At 49.1% G+C, this 19,409-nt stretch overlaps 1 protein-coding gene across 6 annotated transcripts in view; it reads left to right on the top strand.

The window, feature by feature from the left end:
* IKKepsilon (I-kappaB kinase epsilon) overlaps positions 1-19,409 on the top strand; it is a 395,291-nt gene that overhangs the window by 302,390 nt on the left and 73,492 nt on the right. For all 6 annotated transcript variants that reach the window (XM_069315600.1, XM_045766596.2, XM_069315599.1 and 3 more), the window contains one exon: positions 18,150-18,351. In XM_069315600.1, the coding sequence (XP_069171701.1) occupies positions 18,150-18,351 (202 nt within the window). The remainder of the gene's footprint in view (positions 1-18,149; positions 18,352-19,409) is intronic.

A 19,409-nucleotide genomic window follows, 5' to 3' on the forward strand; every position in this document is an offset into this window, starting at 1 on the left:
GGCTACTTGTGGCCCCTGTTGGGCTACTTGTGGCCCCTGTTGGGCTACTTGTGGCCCCTGTTGGGTTCCTTTTTGGGCTCTGTCTTTGCTTCGTTGGCTGGTTTTATTGTTCCTGCTTACTCTTTTGGCTACTTTTCTAGTGCAGTACTCCGGTTGGCTCCTTCCCGCAGAGAGGGTTGAGCGGTGCGGCCAGCGTGTCATGCTCATGCGCAGTAGAGTTTGTTTTGGTCTGGGCGGTGTTTCAGTGCTGGTGTTTTGCGCCCTTTTTGCTACAGTGCTTCGCCTCCTGCTCTTCTCCCTGGCTGCGGTTTGTGCCCCTTCGCTCCGGGGGTGTCCTGGTTCCCTGTTGTGGGAGGACGCCGCGGTTTTCTCTGTGTCATGGGTGTGGGCCGCCTCCTTCACCTCTACCTGCTCTTCTGCGGGTCCGACTCTGGCGTCTTCACCTGGCGGGGCTCCCAGGTTCTTCTGGGCATGGTTGAGTCGTGTCACGTTCGTGCCACCGTTCGCCAGGTGAGTTTCTGCGGTCTGGCGTCTTTTGGCTGGGCGCTGGTTGCGGTGTTGTTTATATACATGTCTTTATTTAGGTATATTTTTGTATGGCTGAGACCGTTCGCACACCAGTGACTGTCCCTTTTCAACCCTTCCTGTCCCCCTCATGTGCATATCCAACCCATGCTAGAGTCATTCTGGGGACCCACCTTTTTTCATGTGTGGTGTGGGGGTTGTGGGTTTGGTTCTGTACTCACCTGGTGAGGCTCCTGGCTGTGCTTGTAGGGTTTGAGCTCTGGCTCTTGGGTCCCGCCTATCTGGTAGAACTTGCTAGATAGTACCAGTGGAGTGCAGTGGTGCTATAGACACAATTGGGGAACACTGTATAACCATCAGAGGTCTGCAGTTGTTACATGACCTACTTGCGAGCATAAGCCTTATTGCTGGTAAGTCCATGGACTTCCGGGGTACACTAGCGTGTTTTCGAATAAATGTTCCGGCCCATCCTGGTTGTGGGGGTATGTGGGCCTGCGGATCGTTCCAAGCAGCTGCCTGGTGGGCCACCCTCTGGCCGGTCTAGCCTGGCCTCGAGCCGGGCTTGGGGTGTAACTGAGCTCCCAGTACCCCATCCAGCAGGTATCGAGCGGGGTTTCTCCGCCGTCGGTCGCCTGGTGTGCAGGTTTCTGGGCCTGTTGGGTTTTTGTCGTGTCTCTGTTGGCCCTGTCTGGGGTCTGCCTGCTCCGTTCTCTGCCTTTGCAGAAGGGAGTTGCTATTTACATGTTGCATGTTGTGGTGGTGCCTGTTGCTGCTGCTGCACGTGTGCATTGGTACCGTGTTTCGCGGTGGCATGTCCTTGTTCCTGTGTCCGGTTGTAGTGTGGCACTTTGCTGCTGTTTTGTGCCTGGGGTTTTGCGTATGGGGGTTTGCTTGTTGTTTTTTGTTGTCTTCGGGTACCTGTTTTGGCCCTCTCATGTGCGTGGGGGGTTTTCTGTCCCTGCCTGATTGTCCACCCCTGGTTGTTTTCCTGGGGTTTTTGTGCTTCTGCTCTTTCTTCCTGCTTCCTCTGCAGCAGGGGTGTTCTGCGTGTGTTCCTGGGCTTCTTGGGCATTTTTCAGCCTGTGTCCTGTGGTGTGCTTCTTTGTCTTGGTCTATTGCAGTTGTTCGTACCCCTTGGTTCGGGTACTGTTCTGGCGGCAACCCTTCCGCCTTCTTTGGTTTTCAAGCTTGCCCTGCCAGTTGTTTTTTTCGGGGTCTTGCGATGTCTCGCATTGGACCCGTCGTTTCTGAACTCCTGGCGGGCTTGCTTGTTTTGGGAAGTTTTTCTGTTCGGCAGACGTTCCATCTCCTTGTGCCGCCTGGGTTTCTGTGGTCGCGCCCGAGATCTTCCTGCGGCTCTGCCTTTTCCTGGGCTCGGAGGGGGCCTTGTCGGGGCTGCTTATGTTCTGCCTCGTGGATTAGGAATATCCTTGTGGATAGGAAGGAGAACACGCTGTACCTCATTTTCACTAATAATGATGAGTTGATCGGGAACATAATGATTACAAATACCTGTTACTCAGATCACAACTTAATTGAAGTTCTGACAACTATGGGGGAATGGACCTCCAAAACCAGTCCAGATTCCCGGTGGAGGAGATTTCAGGAAATTCAACTTCAATAATAAACAGCTAAACTGGGAGCAAATAAACCAGGACTTCACAGAAATAAACTGGGAAGAACAGCTAGAAAATGCAAACCTGAACCAGTGCCTGGAAAAAAAAGGCTCAGTAGCACTAGAAATATGTTCAAACCGCATACCCCTAAGAAAAAAGAGAAAGAGATGCAGATTGGAACGGGAACATCGTTCCCTATATAGGCGAAGAAAACGAATCGGGGAACAACTTGAGAGTCGCACCCTATCTCAAGAATGGCGAAGAAGGTTAGGTAGAGAAATAGAAACAATTGAACTCAAGCTACAAGAATCATACAAAACCCAAGAGAGGCAAAGAGAGCAAAAGGCCATCAGTGAAATAGAGAGAAATCCGAAATATTTTTTCTCCTATGCAAAATCAAGATCAAAAACCACATCTAGTATTGGGCCCCTGCGAAAGGGAGATGGAACTTTCACCGATGACAACAAAGAAATGAGCGAGTTACTGAGGAAGCAGTACGACTCTGTTTTCAGCGAGCCATTAAATGCACTAAAGATTGATAACCCAAATGAATTTTTCATGGATATGATACCAACATCAAATCATATATCAGACGTCGCCCTATCCTCACTAGATTTTGAAGAAGCCATAAACAGTATGCCTATGCACTCTGCACCAGGCCCGGATTCTTGGAACTCCATATTCATCAAGAACTGTAAAAAACCACTATCGCAGGCCCTTCACATTCTGTGGAGACAAAGCCTAGATACTGGCGTTATCCCTGACATACTAAAAACAGCAGAGATAGCACCACTCCATAAAAGAGGAAATAAGGCAGAGGCAAAAAATTACAGACCGATAGCACTAACATCGCACATCATAAAAATTTTTGAGAGAGTGCTAAGAAGTAAGATCACAAAATACATGGAATCACAGCATCTCCATAACCCTGGACAACATGGTTTCAGAACAGGGCGCTCTTGCCTGTCGCAGTTGCTGGACCACTATGATATGGCATTAGATGCTATGGAAGACAAACAAAATGCTGATGTAATTTACACAGATTTCGCAAAATCCTTTGATAAATGTGACCATGGTGTTATTGCACATAAAATGCGTTCAAAAGGAATTACTGGGAAAATAGGCAAATGGATCTACAATTTCCTGACTAACAGAACCCAATGTGTAATAGTCAACAAAATAAAATCCAGCCCATCAACTGTGAAGAGCTCAGTCCCCCAGGGTACTGTGCTTGCTCCAGTACTTTTTCTCATCCTCATATTGGACATAGACCAGAACACAACCTATAGCACTGTATCATCCTTTGCAGATGACACTAGGATTTTCATGAGAGTTGGCAACATAGAGGACACGGCAAACCTCCAATCAGATGTAGATCAGGTCTTTCTATGGGCTACAGAAAATAATATGGTGTTTAACGAGGATAAGTTCCAGCTCATGCGCCATGGAAAAATTGAAAATATAAAAACAGAAACCACGTACAAAACTCAGGCAAATCATAACATAGAACGAAAAGGCAATGTAAAGGATCTGGGTGTACTCATGTCGGAAGACTTTACCTTTAAAGAACACAATAAAGTAGCCGTCACAACTGCAAGAAAAATGACAGGTTGGATAACAAGAACTTTTCACACTAGAGATGCTATACCGATGATGATACTTTTCAAAACGCTTGTGCTCTCTAGAGTGGAATACTGCTGCACAATGACAGCCCCTTTCAAAGCTGGAGAAATTGCTGACCTGGAGAGGGTGCAGAGATCCTTTAATGCTAGAATCCACTCAGTAAAACATCTAAATTACTGGGACCGACTAAAGAGCCTAAATCTGTACTCCCTTGAGTGCAGGCGGGAGAGATACATAATAATTTACACGTGGAAAATAATTGAGGGGCTGGTCCCAAACCTGCACTCAGAAATAACATCACATGAGACCAGAAGACATGGCAGGATGTGCAGAATACCCCCGTTGAAAAGCAGAGGTGCAACAGGTACTCTGAGAGAGAACTCTATCAACATCAGAGACCCGAGACTGTTCAACACGCTTCCACTACACATAAGGGGCATAACTGGCCGACCCCTCACAGTGTTCAAGAGAGAACTGGATAAGCACCTCCAAAGGATACCTGATCAACCAGGCTGTGACTCATACGTCAGGCTGCGAGCAGCCGCGTCCAACAGCCTGGTTGATCAGTCCAGCAACCAGGAGGCCTGGTCGACGACCGGGCCGCGGGGACACTAAGCCCCGGAAGCACCTCAAGGTAAGGTGGTCTCGCCTCCGGTTGGTGGTCAGGTGGCTTCGTGGTAGGTGACCCACCTGCGTGCTTCTCTTGGCTGCAGTAACCTGGAGTATTTTGCCCTTGGAGTATTTTGGCGGTACTTCCTTTTCCTGTCCCTTCTTAGGTGGTTACTCTTGTTATCTTGGTTTACTTCCGGCTTGGTTTTCTGGAGGGGGTTGGGGGCCGCCATCTTGCCACATACTGTCGCCTCTTTTCGTGCGGCGCTGGCGGAGCCGCTTCGGCTTGCTTTCGGTCTTGGTGTTGCTTCTGCACCGTTAGTAAGCTGTCTCGTGCGTCGTTTCACCTCCGGCCTGTTCGTGCGCCGCTTGCACCATCCTGGTCTCTGGTCAGCGTGCTCTGTCTTCTCCTCGGTTGGTAGTGCCCTTTCGGTTCCGGTGTGTTTTTTCATCGGCTCTTTTTCTTTTTGGCATTTGCTTCTGGGGGTCAGGTCGCTGAGTTTTCTTGCTCCTTCGGTTTTAGCGTTTTGGTTGTTAGGTGGTAGCAGTTTCCATCTTTTCTGGCGCGGGGTGGGGCTGCTGCGTTCTGGAAGGGTCCAGGGTTTGTTGGTGCTTCGTTGGTTGAGCCGGGGGTGTGTCGTGTTTTGTGTTCAGTGGCGGCCCTCCGCTGTTGTTTGCGTGCCACGGCGTCTGGGTCCGGAGCGCGTTTTGCGTTGATCCGGTTCTGTTCTTCCCGGTTTGCGGGTGATGGTGTCCCGGGTTGTCGGCCATGTTCTTGCGGCTAAGCTGCCTGTGTTCTTTCTTCATGCCCGTGGCGTTCGTGGCTTCGCTGCTCTTGCTGCCATCTGGGCAACGTGTCCTTGCGGTCTTTCGGGCATGGAATTTTGTTGTTCGTTCAGGGGCCTTGCTGCTCATTGTTCTCGTGTTGTTCCCGGGACTTTTCGGGGCTATGGCGCCTTGGGTTGGCGTTTGCTGCCATTTGTCTCACTTCCTTGCGGGGTGCATGGTGTCCGCCTCCCGGTTCCGTCCCTTTGACCTTCCTCTGTGGGTAGTTAGCTCCGGGGAGCCGATGGGGCTTCCCCCAGAAAACCAGCGTTGAATGTAATGAAACACCATTTTCTGGGTGAGACCCGGAGGCTCCCCGGCAACCTTCCCTCCCTCCCTCCCTCCCTCCGGTCGGCGGTTTTTCGCGTGTTTTGACATCCAGCCTCAGAACTGATGGGTGGATAGCCGGCGTGGGAGGTTTGGGGCTCCCCCTTCCCCCTCCCATGGAGGGGGGAGCTGTGCAGACAGCGGCGGGGTAACGTATGACGTCATACTAGTTTGCTTCTTTTATGTTGAGGAGTTCTATCCACTAGTTCGGCTTTAGGTAGCAATTTTCACCAGAATAGGGGTTTATTTGGAATGCTTACCTTTCTGGATGCTTGACCCGGTTGATGGCAGACATAGAATGCTTCCAACCACACGGGGGTTTCTATAGGCCATTGCTCCCCCTTGCCTCTCTTAGGGGGTCAGGTTCTGGCCGTGGTCCCTGGTAGGCCCTAGAACTCCATACACATGACTGATGCCAAAGTCTGACATTAGCATATCAGCCTGGTAAAGCTCCGTGGAGCCTCCGGGTCTCACCCAGAAAATGGCGTTTCATTACATTCAACGCTGGTTTTTAGCTGTAATATTATTCAAAGTATGTAATTTGTGGAAGTTATATACAGTGTACACTTACTCTAACAAACCCTGCTCTATTAAATTACTGGATGATCCGGATGATCCGAACAAATTTAATTCAAAACTAAATGTTCAGTGGAGCATACAAATGTTCGATTAGGCGAGGATTGTTCGTCCAAGCGGTCACCGAGACCGAGCGTCGGAGCTGGCTGTCATCAACTATGATTCACCAAAGTGTAAACAGTTATACAGTGTTTTATTATGCTTACCCATTGTTTCTAGGGAGAAGTGGTTGAAGGATGATAAAATGGTGTCAGGAGAGGCAGGTGGTGTCATTAGTGAGGGTTGGTGTCAGGGGGGCAAGTGGTGTCAGGGGGGCAGGTGGTGGAAGTTATTCTCATGGGAAGCAGGTGGAGTTAGTAGTGGAAGTTGTTGTCATTGGAGGCAGGTGGTGTCAGTGGTGGAAGTTGTTGTTGGGCGAAGCAGGTGGAGTTCATGGTGGGAATTGTCAGGAGGCAGGTGGTGTCAGTGGTGGAAGTTGTCAGGGAAGGCAGGGAGTGATAATGGTGTCAGGGAAGGCAGGTGGCATCAGTGGAGGAGGTTGTCAGGAGGCATGTGGTGTCAGTGGAGGAAGTTGTCAGGGAAGGCAGGGTAGGTAGTGTTAATGGTGTCAGGGAAGGCAGGGTAGGTAGTGTTAATGGTGTCAGGGAAGGCAGGTGGTGTTAATGGTGGAAGTTGGCAGGAGAGGTGAAAGTGGTGAAAGTTGTTGTCAGGGTAGGCAGGTGGTGTCAGTAGTGAATGCCACTAAAGGCAGGAAGTGTCAGGGGAGGCAGGTGGTATCAGTGGTGTCAGACAAGTCTGGTGGTAGGGGGATGGTGTCAGAAGTTTGGTGCTGTTAATGGTGGGGAATGGTGTCAAAAGACTGGTGGTGTCAGTAGTGGAGGATAGTGTCAGAGGTCTGTTGATGTCAGTTGTGGGGATGGTGTCAGAGAAGTGTGGTGGTGAAGGGGGATGGTGTCAGAGAAGTCTGGTGGTGTAAGTGGGGGGAGGGGTTACTGGAAGTGAGGCTAAGATGTGTTGGCTCATATACTCTCACTAGCAGTGAGCAGGTGTCACAAGTCAATTTAGTTATATCAATTATAGCATTATCAACAATGAAAATAATATTTCTGGGGGAGTCCCTTCGACTTCCCGGAGCCATCCAGGCTGATATGTATATTATTAAACTTCGGCATCAGTCAGGGTGAATAGAGGTCTAAGCCTACCGGACCCACGAGCCAGAACCTGACCCCCTCAGAGAGGCATGATGAGCAGTGGCCTATAGAAATGCACATGTGTGTGGAGCATTCTGTGTCTGCCATCGACCGAGCCGGGCACCCAGAAAGGTAAGCGCCTCAAAACAAACCCCCTAATCTGGTTAAAACTACTACTGAAAATTAACAAGTAAACAGAACTCCCAATTGAAAAACGAGCAAACGAGCATGATGTCACACTAGCCACTTGTCTGCGCAGCTTCCCCTTCCCTGGGAAGGGGAAGCAGGAGCCCCAGACCCATTGCGCCAGCTATCCACCTGTCAGTTCTCGGCTGATGTGATTGTGGCTCAGTCGTGTTGCTCCGGCTCCAGATTCTTGTTTGTGCTGTTCCTTATGTCCAGTACTGCTCTTACGGTGGCGTGCGAGCTGAGAGTAATATTCACAGGTACTCGGGCTGTATGTGCTTATGGTTCCCTTCCCTGAGTGCCCTGTAAATACTGTACTGCCCTTGGGGTTATCTTCCACAAGTCACCTTGGGGTCTACCTCTGTTGGTCTTTTGCTGCTCGGTAATTGACTGCCCTGGGAGTGTTTGGGGGGTTTCCTCCTCCCTTGTTTGCCTTGGGGTAAGTGGTAGTTTTTGCACTATTGGGGCACGGGGTACTGCGCAGCTAATTTTCATCTATTACAGCGGCCAGCATTATTCCTTCTGGGGAAGTTGGCCTCTTGCAGGGTTTTTATTTTTGTTTGTGCCTGGTGGTGGGGGGGGGGGGTCTGCTTTTGTTCCCCCTGCCCCTGTTACCTTAGGGGCTTGTCCTCCTTTTTTTGGTGGTACCTCCTTCTAGGCCCCCCTGTGAGTGGACATGTCCCGGGGGTTCAGTTTTAGAAGTTTGTTTGGTAGACTTGGGTGCCAGTTAGCAGTACCCTGCCTGGGTTTACCCTTAGCAAAAACAACCTAAGGGCCCTGGCAAACTTAGCGGGGACGCAAGAGGTCCGTTGGATGTGACCCCTGATCCCCTCTCACCTTGTGCGAGTTTGAGGGTTGCTCTGTTTCCCTTGTCTCAGGGTGATACTCATTGTTTTTCCTTCCGTCATGCAGCCTGTTGGGTCGGTGACACTTTCTACCCTGAGTCTTGCGAGCGTTGTTGCTTGTTTAATTCCCAAAACAAAATTATCTAACTAGCATGACGTCATCACATCGCTGCGCCACCGTCTGCGCAACCCCCCCCCCCTCCCCGGGAAGGGAAAGGAGGAGCCCCAGACCCTCCACGCCGGCAATCCAACTGGTAGTTCTTGGCTGATGGTATTACTGGCTGGTCGAATGCCTCTGGCTCTGGTTTTTGTTTCAGTTCTGTGCCTTATGGTGTGGACTGTCTCTACCGGTGGGGTGTGAGCCAGGAGTAAGATTCCAAGGTACTCGGGCTGCATGCGCCTAGGGCTATCTTCCCTAGGTGCCCTGTAAGTACTGCCCTTGGGGCTTGGGGCCCTCTTCCACAAGTCACCTTGGGTTCTACCTCCGCCGTGTCCTTTACTGCTTGGTACTGGGCCGCCCTTGGAGTCGGCTGGGGGTTTGTTGCCCTGGTTTGTCTCTGGGTAGGTGGTAGTTTTCGTCACTGGTAGGGGCGCGGGGTACTGCACAGCTAGTTTTCACCATAACAGCGGTCGGCTCTGTTCTGCCTGGGTACGTTGTCCTCTTGCGGTGTTTTTCTTTTGTTTTTGCCTGGTGGGGGGGGGGGGGTCTGCCTTTATGGTCCCCCATTCCTGTTCTAGGTGATTTCTTTCGATTCCTTCTGTTGGTGGTCCTCCCCACTTGACCCCCGTGAGTGGACAAGTCCTGGGGGTTCAGCTTTGGCAGTTTGTTGGTAGCATTGGGCGCCGGTTCACGTTACCCTGCCTGGGCTTCCCTTACCCTTCCCTGGGCTTAGTTTCAGATGTGATAGGAAACACTGGCTTCAGGGTGGGGTCAGCCTCTACATCAAAGACACACTCATCTGTACTGAGCTGCTAAACACCTCAAATGATATGGTGGAAGTGCTGATAATCAAAATAGAGATTCTAAATGTAGTTATTGTCCTTGTATATAAGTCACCGGAGGCAAACCCTCAGCAGTTTAAAGACCAACTAATGAAAATAGAACACTGCTTGGAAAACTTCACAAATCCAGCTCCGAACATCATCCTGCTTGGGGACTTCAACCTACGGCACCTGAAATGGAAGCACCTGGCTAATACAGTAATATCAGAAAGAATACCAGGAAGTAGCCTAAATGAACAGGCAAATGCAAATGACCTGCTACGGTTGTGTGACAGGTTTGTCTTAAACCAGCAAATAGTAGAACCAACTAGGAAGGAGAACACGCTGGACCTCATTTTCACTAATAATGATGAATTGATCAGGAACATAATGATTACAAATACCTGTTACTCAGATCACAACTTAATTGAAGTTATGACAACCATGGGGAGTAGACCTTCAAAACCAGTCCAGATTCCCGGTGGAGGAGATTTCAGCAAATTCAACTTCAATAATAAACAGATAAACTGGGAGCAAATAAACCAGGACTTCACAGAAATAAACTGGGAAGAACAGCTAGAAAATGCAAACCTGAACCAGTGCCTGGAAAAAATAAGCTCAGTAGCACTAGAAATATGTTCAAACCGCATACCCCTAAGAAAAAAGAGGAAGAGATGCAGATTGGAACGGGAACGTCGTTCCCTACATAGACGAAGAAAACAAATCGCAGAACAACTTGAGAGTCGCACCCTATCTCAAGAACGGCGAAGAAGTTTAGGTAAAGAAATAGAAACAATTGAACGCAAGCTACAAGCATCATACAAAACCCAGGAGAGGCAAAGAGAGGAAAAGGCCATCAGTGAAATAGAGAGAAATCCGAAATATTTGTTCTCCTATGCAAAATCAAGATCAAAAACCACATCTAGTATCGGGCCCCTGCGAAAGGGAGATGGAACTTTCACCGATGACAACAAAGAAATGAGCGAGCTACTGAGGAAGCAGTACGACTCTGTTTTCAGTGAGCCATTAAACGCACTAAAGATTGATAACCCAAATGAATTTTTCATAGATACGATACCAACATCAAATCATATATCAGACGTCACCCTATCCCCACTGGATTTTGAAGAAGCCATAAATAGTATGCCTATGCACTCTGCACCAGGCCCGGATTCTTGGAACTCCATATTCATCAAGAACTGTAAACAAACACTATCGCAGGCCCTCCACATTCTGTGGAGACAAAGCCTAGATACTGGCGTTATTCCTGATATACTAAAAACAGCAGAGATAGCACCACTTCATAAAGGAGGAAATAAGGCAGAGGCAAAAAATTACAGACCGATAGCACTAACATCGCACATTATAAAAATTTTTGAGAGAGTGCTAAGAAGTAAGATCACAAAATACATGGAATCACAGCATCTCCATAACCCCGGACAACATGGTTTCAGAACAGGGCGCTCTTGCCTGTCGAAGTTGCTGGACCACTATGATATGGCATTAGATGCTATGGAAGACAAACAAAACGCTGATGTAATTTACACAGATTTCGCAAAAGCTTTTGATAAATGTGACCATGGCGTTATTGCACATAAAATGCGTTCAAAAGGAATTACCGGAAAAATAGGCAGATGGATCTACAATTTCCTGACCAACAGAACCCAATGTGTAATAGTCAACAAAATAAAATCCAGCCCATCAACCGTGAAGAGCTCAGTTCCCCAGGGTACTGTGCTTGCTCCAGTACTTTTTCTCATCCTCATATCGGACATAGGTAAGAACACAACCTATAGCACTGTATCATCCTTTGCAGATGACACTAGGATCTTCATGAGAGCAGGCAACAAAGAGGACACGGCAAACCTCCAGTCAGATGTAGATCAGGTCTTTCTATGGGCTACAGAAAATAATATGGTGTTTAACGAAGATAAGTTCCAGCTCATGCGCTATGGAAAAAATGAAAATATAAAAACAGAAACCACGTACAAAACTCAGGCAAATCATAACATAGAACGTAAAGGCAATGTAAAGGATCTGGGTGTACTCATGTCGGAAGACCTTACCTTTAAAGAACACAATAAAGTAGCCGTCACAACTGCAAGAAAAATGACAGGTTGGATAACAAGAACTTTTCACACTAGAGATGCTATACCGATGATGACACTTTTCAAAACGCTTGTGCTCTCTAGAGTGGAGTACTGCTGCACAATGACAGCCCCTTTCAAAGCTGGAGAAATTGCTGACCTGGAGAGCGTGCAGAGATCCTTCACTGCTAGAATCCACTCAGTAAAACACCTAAACTATTGGGACCGACTAAAGAGCCTAAATCTGTACTCCCTTGAGCGCAGGCGGGAGAGATACATAATAATTTACACGTGGAAAATAATTGAGGGGCTGGTCCCAAACCTGCACACAGAAATAACATCACATGAGACCAGAAGACATGGCAGGATGTGCAGAATACCCCCGTTAAAAAGCGGAGGTGCATCAGGTACTCTGAGAGAGAATTCTATCAACATCAGAGGCCCGAGACTGTTCAACTCGCTTCCGCTACACATAAGGGGCATAACTGGCAATCCCCTCACAGTGTTCAAGAGAGAACTGGATAAGCACCTCCAAAGGATACCTGATCAACCAGGCTGTGACTCATATGTCAGGCTGCGAGCAGCCGCGTCCAACAGCCTGGTTGATCAGTCCAGCAACCAGGAGGCCTTGTCGACGACCGGGCCGCGGGGACGCTAAGCCCCGGAAGCACCTCAAGGTAACCTCAAGGTAAGGTAGCGTGTACCAATGGCTAAAGGCCCTGGAAAACCCCACGGGGGCTCCGTGGTCCTATAGGTGTGTCTCAGGAGTTCCTCTCGCGTCCTGCGAGTTTGACAGTTGATCTGTCCCCTCGTCTCAGGGTGACACTCACCGGTTGTGCCTCCGCCATGCTGCCTGTTGGGTCATTGTTCTTGTGACCCGGAGTCATACGGCGAGTGTTGTTGGTACATGCTGCCTTTCACCCAGGCCACTGTCATGATAATCGGGTGCAGGCGGCTGCGGCGTTGCTTGCTGGTTGTAGATTGCTGCGACGCTCTTGGTTGTTTGCGGCCCCGGATGCCCCGAGGCTGCCCCGTTTTGGTGGTTGGGGTCCGGACTTGGGGGTGGGGGTCACTTTGGCTCTGGCTCCTTCCGCTCCTTGTCCTTCCCCTTCTGTTCTACACACTTCCTCCCTTGCTTCCTGCTCCAAACCATAGGAGGGTTCGGAGGGAACCATAGGTTGGGGCGGGGTCTGGTTGGGTTGAGACTCGGGCGGTCTCGGGGGTTTCCTTTTCCGAGGTGGCAGCAGAGGCATTCAAGTCGGTTCCTCTAGCTGTGCCGTATGGGTCTGACCAGTAGGCTCCCTTCCTTAGTGTTTGCACGGCTGCCCCGGCTTTTCCTTGTCAAGCTGGGGCTTTGGGGGTGTGACTCAGCCCCGGGTCATGCCATCGAGGTTCCCGGGGTTAGGGAGAGGTTGCCTGGGGGGCCTCGGCCCCGTTTGCCCCTCTTGGGTCCTTGTACCTTAGGTGAGGGACTGGCAGTTCCTCAGAGTGGGGTTGTTCCTTCCCTCTCTGTGTGCCTATTGTTTTCGGGTATACCCGTCCCTGGGTTCGGTTCTGTGTTCCTTCGGGTTCGTCGGTCCCGTCGTTCCTGGGGGTGTGTTTCGCCCCCTTTTCCTTACCCTTTTCGCTCTTACGTTGCGATACTGTTTCTGAAAAAAAAATTGAATGTTTCTTCAGGTAAGGTACATTCATAAAAGGTGTGAAACACGCATTGATGGATTTATATATTGCCTAGTACATACAATGCCTAAACCACTTTGTATCGTTGTCCCTGCGTGTCCCTTGCTCAGGGGTGCTGAAATTGAAATTGAAATAAGTTTATTGCGGTAAAATACACACAAAGGAATGAGGTAGCTCAAGCTATACTCACCCCGTTCAGTACATTGTGTTAATACATGCATAGACACACATCACAAGCAATAAACATATTACCAAACATTCTGAGAGATAAACATTGCATATCAGGGGTGCTTTTCGTGGTTCTCGTTGGTTCGCGAGTCTCTTCGTACCTTCCAATATTATTGGAACGTCTGTTGATTTTCGATGAGGTTTCCCTCTGGTCTTTTGTCGGCCTCGTTGGTTACCTTCCGTCATCTGTTTTCTTTTGCTTCGTTTTCGCCTTGTTTTGTTTTCGTGTCGTCTCTACTTCCATTTTCGGCATTCTTCGTTTTCGTTACATACGCCTTCCTGGTGTTTGTACGATGTGTGTTTATATTGTGTTTTGTACGTTGTGTGTGTACGATATGTGTGTCCGCCTGGTGTACAAGCCACGCCTCCTGGTGGACAGGTGGTGCATTCGTACCTCGTGTGCTGGGGCCGCAGTGTGCGTTTTGTTTATGGGCGGTATACTCGTGTGTTCGCGTCGTTTCTCGTGGTTTTTCTATGGCTTCTTGCTTGTTTTCTCCTTCCAGTCGTAGCCCTCTGGATGCTGAGGGTGTTCTGGATTTATATCTGGGGGTGTCACTTCGTTCTTCCTCTGCTTCCGGGTGTGGGATGGCTCGGCGTGGCGCCGCTTCCTCCCCCTCTGTCCTGCTCCGTCTTCTGCAGGGCGTGCCTCTGGACGTATTTCTCCTTCGACTTCCGAATTTTATTCAGGTAACGGTACGTACCATGCCTACTGCCTCGAGTTTGCTTGGCTTTCGGGCACACCATTAGCGCTCTCCCGGTATGTTACTTTGCTCGCCTGTGTTGTGGCACGGTCATGTGTCTGCTCTGCAGGTGAGATTCTCATGTCTGGTGCTTCTGTCAGCCATGGGCTGGTTCTCACTTTTTGGTGGGGTGCTTGCCTCGTTGTGCTTGCGGGGGTTGAGCTCTGGCTCTTGGGCCCCGCCTCTCCTGTCAGTTGACAGTTGTGCAGTTTCCTGAGCCTCCTGAGCTCTGTCTTCTCTACGGTTGCTCCTGTGGGTGGTGTCTGCCTCCACCACATAGCATCTTAGTGCTTTCCGCATCCTGTGTCCCCTTGTGCGTATGACCATACGGACATAAGACCAGGGGAACTGCAGAGGGCCTATTGGCCCGTACGAGGCAGCTCCTTTTTCTTCTCACCCATTCCCGCTCATATACATGTCCAATCCACGTTTGCACACATACATGTCATCTCCCATGCTCCACCACCACGTTACGTGGTTGTTGGTTCCACGAATCACCGAACCTGTTATCGTGCCGGTCATTCCTCAGGTCTTTTTTGATTCTACACTTATCCCTTTTATGCCCATTGTTTCATGTCCAAAATGTGCCGCAAGGGTGGCGTGTGCCTCTGTCCCAGTTCTATTGTTTCGTGAAGATTGGTGACGATAAACAACCACTCACAGGCTACATATGTTTTGTTGCGTATGCAGTGGTGTGTGGGTGTTATTTTGGCGGGCAATGGTGCGGGTTCAGGGCACTGGGAGTCGGTACGGTTTCTCGCAAAGTGTCTGTTCTAGACCACTCTTGCAGGTCGACTAGTTATTATTCGCTACTCTGCTGCTTCTATGCTCGGGCGATACATCATTGTTCTCCAAAGGTTGGCGGCATATTAACTGGTAGTTTAGAACGGTTTGAGTTCCATAATTGATCCTCCATAGAGCTAATGGAGGATCTTCTCTCGTTAGGCTAATGCGTTTGGAGCGGAGTATCTTTTTGGGATAATCTGCTCACTCCGCCACCCTTGTTCACTGCTCCATCCTTGTTTACTCTTCCCCGCTTGGTGGGATTGAGTCGATGGCTCCTAAAAGGGGTGTTTGGTGTGGTGAGTTGTTTGGTCACTTTGCGTGGGTCTTCAGTGACTTTTGTCCCTGTCTTTTGTTCTTTGTTATCCTGTGGGGCTCTGCCCCGCATTTCGGCGCTTTTGGTTTCGTTGTCGACACCTGGGTCTTTTCCATCTCGGGACACTCATTCCTTACCTAACTTTGGTGCCTGACTGCACCTTGCTGTCCATGAGGTTCATCGGGTATGTCCGGCCTCCTCTACACATTTTGTGGTTGGTCGTGTGCCTTCCTTCCCGGCCGCTCCTTGGGCCGTATTCGGGGTTTTCCTTACCTATTTCCGTTTTTCCTCCTCCCATGCTCCACCTATTTGTGTATCTGGGTCAGTGCTTCTGGCCTATCCTATTGTTTGGTGCTCAGGTGGGCCTCTGTCCATGTTAAGTTCCCTGCTTTTGGACTTCTCCGGTGTTTCGTTTTAGTACCGAGTTCCTGCGTTTTTCTGTGTGACTTCCTGCAGGCTTCGGTGTTGCGCTGTCTGTGGGGGTTGTGGACTTTTGGTCTGCCACTCCTGCCTTTCTGGTTCCTTTTCTTGGAACTGGGTTTGCTGGGTTCCGGTCCTGGCTCCGGTTTTTCTTTGTTCCTTTTCCGGAACGGGTATGTGTTTGCTTTCTTGCGGTTCATGTCCTGGGTAGTTCTCCTTTTGGATGCCTCTGAGACGCGTGCGTCTTTCTTTCCTGCTGGAGCTGGTTATCTTGCTCCTTTGGGTTGTGGGGTCGCAGTTTTTCGATTCGCATTTTGTGCTTTTGTTCGTGGTGCTAGTTTCTCGTCGTTTGTGTTGGCACTGGTGGGTTCCTTATTGGTCTCTCACCTGCGTGTTTCGTCTCGGGGGCGATGAGTGGTTTTCCTGGCGGTCCTTCTGGTTTTCCTATCACTGCGAAGGGTCCTTCGGTCTTTGATAGGGTTGGCTTGTCTTCCCTTCGGGGTTGTTCCAGGTCTGTCGTCTGGGCTCGTGTCCTGTCACCTCGTATTGGGTGGTGCTGGCGAAGCCGCTCCTGCTTGCGTTCGGTGTTGCGGTTCCTTCTGCTCCATTCCATTTGCTGTCCTGGGCTTTGTTCCCCTCTGGCCTGCTCTTGAGTTCTGGTGCCGTCCTGGTAGTTGGCCTGGGTGGTCTATTTTCGTCTCGTTTTGGTCCTTGTTTTGTCTGTGGTCTTGGTTTTTAGGTTAGGGCGCCTGGCATCCGCCTCCCGGTTCCTTCCCTGTTTTCTTTATCTGTGGTGAAGTAGCACCGGGGAGCCGACGGGGCTCCCCCCAGAAAACCAGCGTTGAATGTAATGAAACACCATTTTCTGGGTGAGTCCCGGAGGCTCCCCGGCATCCCTCCCTCCCTCCCTCCGGTCGGCGGCGTTTTTCGCGTATTTTGACATCCAGCCAAGGTCTGGGGCTCCCCCTTCCCCCTCCTGGGGAGGGGGGGTTGCACAGTCGGTGGCGCAGCGACGTGATGACGTCATACTAGTTAGATAATTTTGTTTAGGGAGTTCTGTCCACTCGTTCGGCTTTCTGTAGCAATATTTTTACCAGAATAGGGGTTTGTTTTTGGGCGCCTACCTTTCTGGGTGCCTATCCCGGTCGATGGCAGACATAGAATGCTCCCAACCACAAGGGGGTTTCTATAAGCCATTGCTCCTCGTGCCTCTCTGAGGGGGCCAGGTTCTGGCTCGTGGTCCCCGGTAGGCAAGAACTCCTAGCACTTTGATGCCAGAAAGTTATACATATCCATTCAGCCTGAATAGCAACGGGGAGCCTCCGGGACTCGCCCAGAAAATGGCGTTTCATTACATTCAACGCTGGTTTTTTGTATCATCTGCAAAGTATGACACGAAGCCGTGACCAGTATTTTTGTCTGTTTCCGAGATAAGAATGAGAATAGGTTACAGAGCTTTTCACTGCACTTGGGCTTGATCTTATTTGTTTGACCATCACTCTCTGCATTCCGTTTGATGGAAAGTGGAAAATCCAATGCCCAACTTTACCCGTTATTCCTATTGATTTCATATTATGGGCTATTACTCAATAGTCACATTTGTCGAATGCCTTTGCAAAGTCTATATATATATACAACATCTGCATTATGCTTTTCTTCTAAGGCATCTGTAATTTTGTCATAGTGATCGAGTAACTGTGACAGACAGGATCTTCCCGCTCTAAATCCATGTTGTCTTGGGTTGTGTAGTTTATTATTTTCCATAAAACTAGAAATTTGATTCCTAATCACTCTTTCCAACACTTTTATTATGTGTGATGTTAGTGCAACTGGTCTATAATTTGTTGCCAAAGCTTTACTACCTCCCTTATGCACAGAAGCTATTTCTGTTGATTTAAATGCTGCTAGTGTCTCCTCTGTACCCTGGATGTTCCATGAAGCTACCACACTGATTAAATGCAATACTAATAGTCATTGGTTGTGGAGTTGTATTGACCTATTGAGGAACATGAGCTTGAACCTGGCTCCCTCTAGAGAGGGAAAGGGAGTGATTGCCTATGAACATTCTACATTTAAAAGTTATCATCTTTGCCACCATCCAAGGGAAGTGCCCAGAAAGATAGGCAGTAGCTTCAGAACTGAAAACCAAAAATTTTGCAGTCGGATGACACATTTTAGTGCCATGAGTGTCATGACAGTATACTCCGTTTACTATCGGAGTATGGATGACCTATTTTAGCATCATCAGAGCCTTCACTCTCTGAGTATGGATGATTTGCTTTAGAATCTTTAAAATGAGAAAGTGTTAAAATATAAAAAGAAAATTTACTGTAAATTACATACAAGACTCTCATAATGTATTATTTATGTATTAAATATTATTACATCATTGGAGGCTATGTTGCTTATACATCTCTTGTTGTTCAGAACCATCAGTGTTGCACCTCAACATAGATTATAATTTTTTTCATTATTCTGCACATAGAAATGTATTTTATTCGGCATATTTTTCAGTGAAATTTCAAAATGTATTATTTTAAGTTAAAAGCACACAAGGTAAGCATATAAAATAGTTAACTCTTCTGTTCCTAGGTACGCGAGTCTCTGAATGCTATAGTACCTGTGGTGAGCCAGCTGTATGAGAGAGTGGTGAGTGGAGCACAGCTGCGTCGCCAGTGGCAGCAGGTCAGGAATGATGCAGCAACAGTAGAGCGAGCACCGAACAAAGCTTCCACCTATGTTAATAAGATGCGGGAATCATGGCAACATCTCCTCAGAGACAGAGCAGCAAGAAGTAAATTAATTTTTTTGTTTGCCTCAAAATTTCAGCACCTCTGTTATAAATAGATGAACTGAATAACTGTGAAGGATGGGGAGGAAGGGAAGGGACCTACCAGGAAAAAGTTCCAAGCCATTATGACTATATAGCACTTAGAAGGTATCAGGATAAGGATTTGGGATGGGACAATAAAAAGGAATGGTGCCCAACCACTTGGAACATTGGGGATTGAACACCAACCTGCATGAAGCGAATCTGTTGCTGTACCATCCAGTCCAAGTGGTTGGGCTGGATGGTAGTGTGTCCACTTATAGGGATCTAAGTCTATATCTTACAGGGATCTATTTCTATCCCACAAGGAGATAAAAAGATCCCTGTAAGTGATGGACTTGAGTGACTGGGGTGTAAAGACATAAAACCAGCGTTGAATGTAATGAAACTCCATTTTCTGGGTGAGACCCGGAGGCTCCCCAGAGTTTGAGGGTTGCTCTGTCTCCTTCTCTCAGGGTGACTCTCATTGTTTTTGCCTCTGTCTGCTGCCTGTGGGGTCGGTGGCACCTTCGACCCGGAGTCCTGCAAGTTTCGTTGCTTATTTGTGACTCGGTTACCCGGTCTTATGCTGACTGTGCAGGCAGCACGGGCATTGCACGTTGGGTTCAGGTGGTTGCAACGCGTTAGGTTGTTTGCTCCCCGAAGCCCTGAGGCTGCTCCGTTTTGGTTGTCGTGATGGGGCTTGAGTGTGTTGGTTGCTTTGGCTTTGTTCCTTCCTCGCCCCTTGTCTTTCCCCTGTTGTGATTTCGTCTGGTTCCCCCCTTTCCTCCCTGCATCCGGATCCTTTCTGTGTGGGGGTTCGGGGTCGGGGCAGGGATTCGATGGTCTTGAGACTCGGGCGGTCTTGGGGGTTTCCCCTTCCAGGGAAGCGACAGAGGCTTTCGAGCCTGTTTCTCGAACCCGAGGCGTTTTCCCACGGCTCCGCCTCTTTCGGCAGATCGGATCGGTCCTGTTCGTGACTGGTTCAGCCTTCTCCTCGGCTCTTCGCGTCTGGTATTTTGACGCGGGTATCACCATCTCTG

Source organism: Procambarus clarkii, chromosome 81, assembly GCF_040958095.1.
Source record: "Procambarus clarkii isolate CNS0578487 chromosome 81, FALCON_Pclarkii_2.0, whole genome shotgun sequence".
Lineage (NCBI taxonomy): Eukaryota > Metazoa > Arthropoda > Malacostraca > Decapoda > Cambaridae > Procambarus > Procambarus clarkii.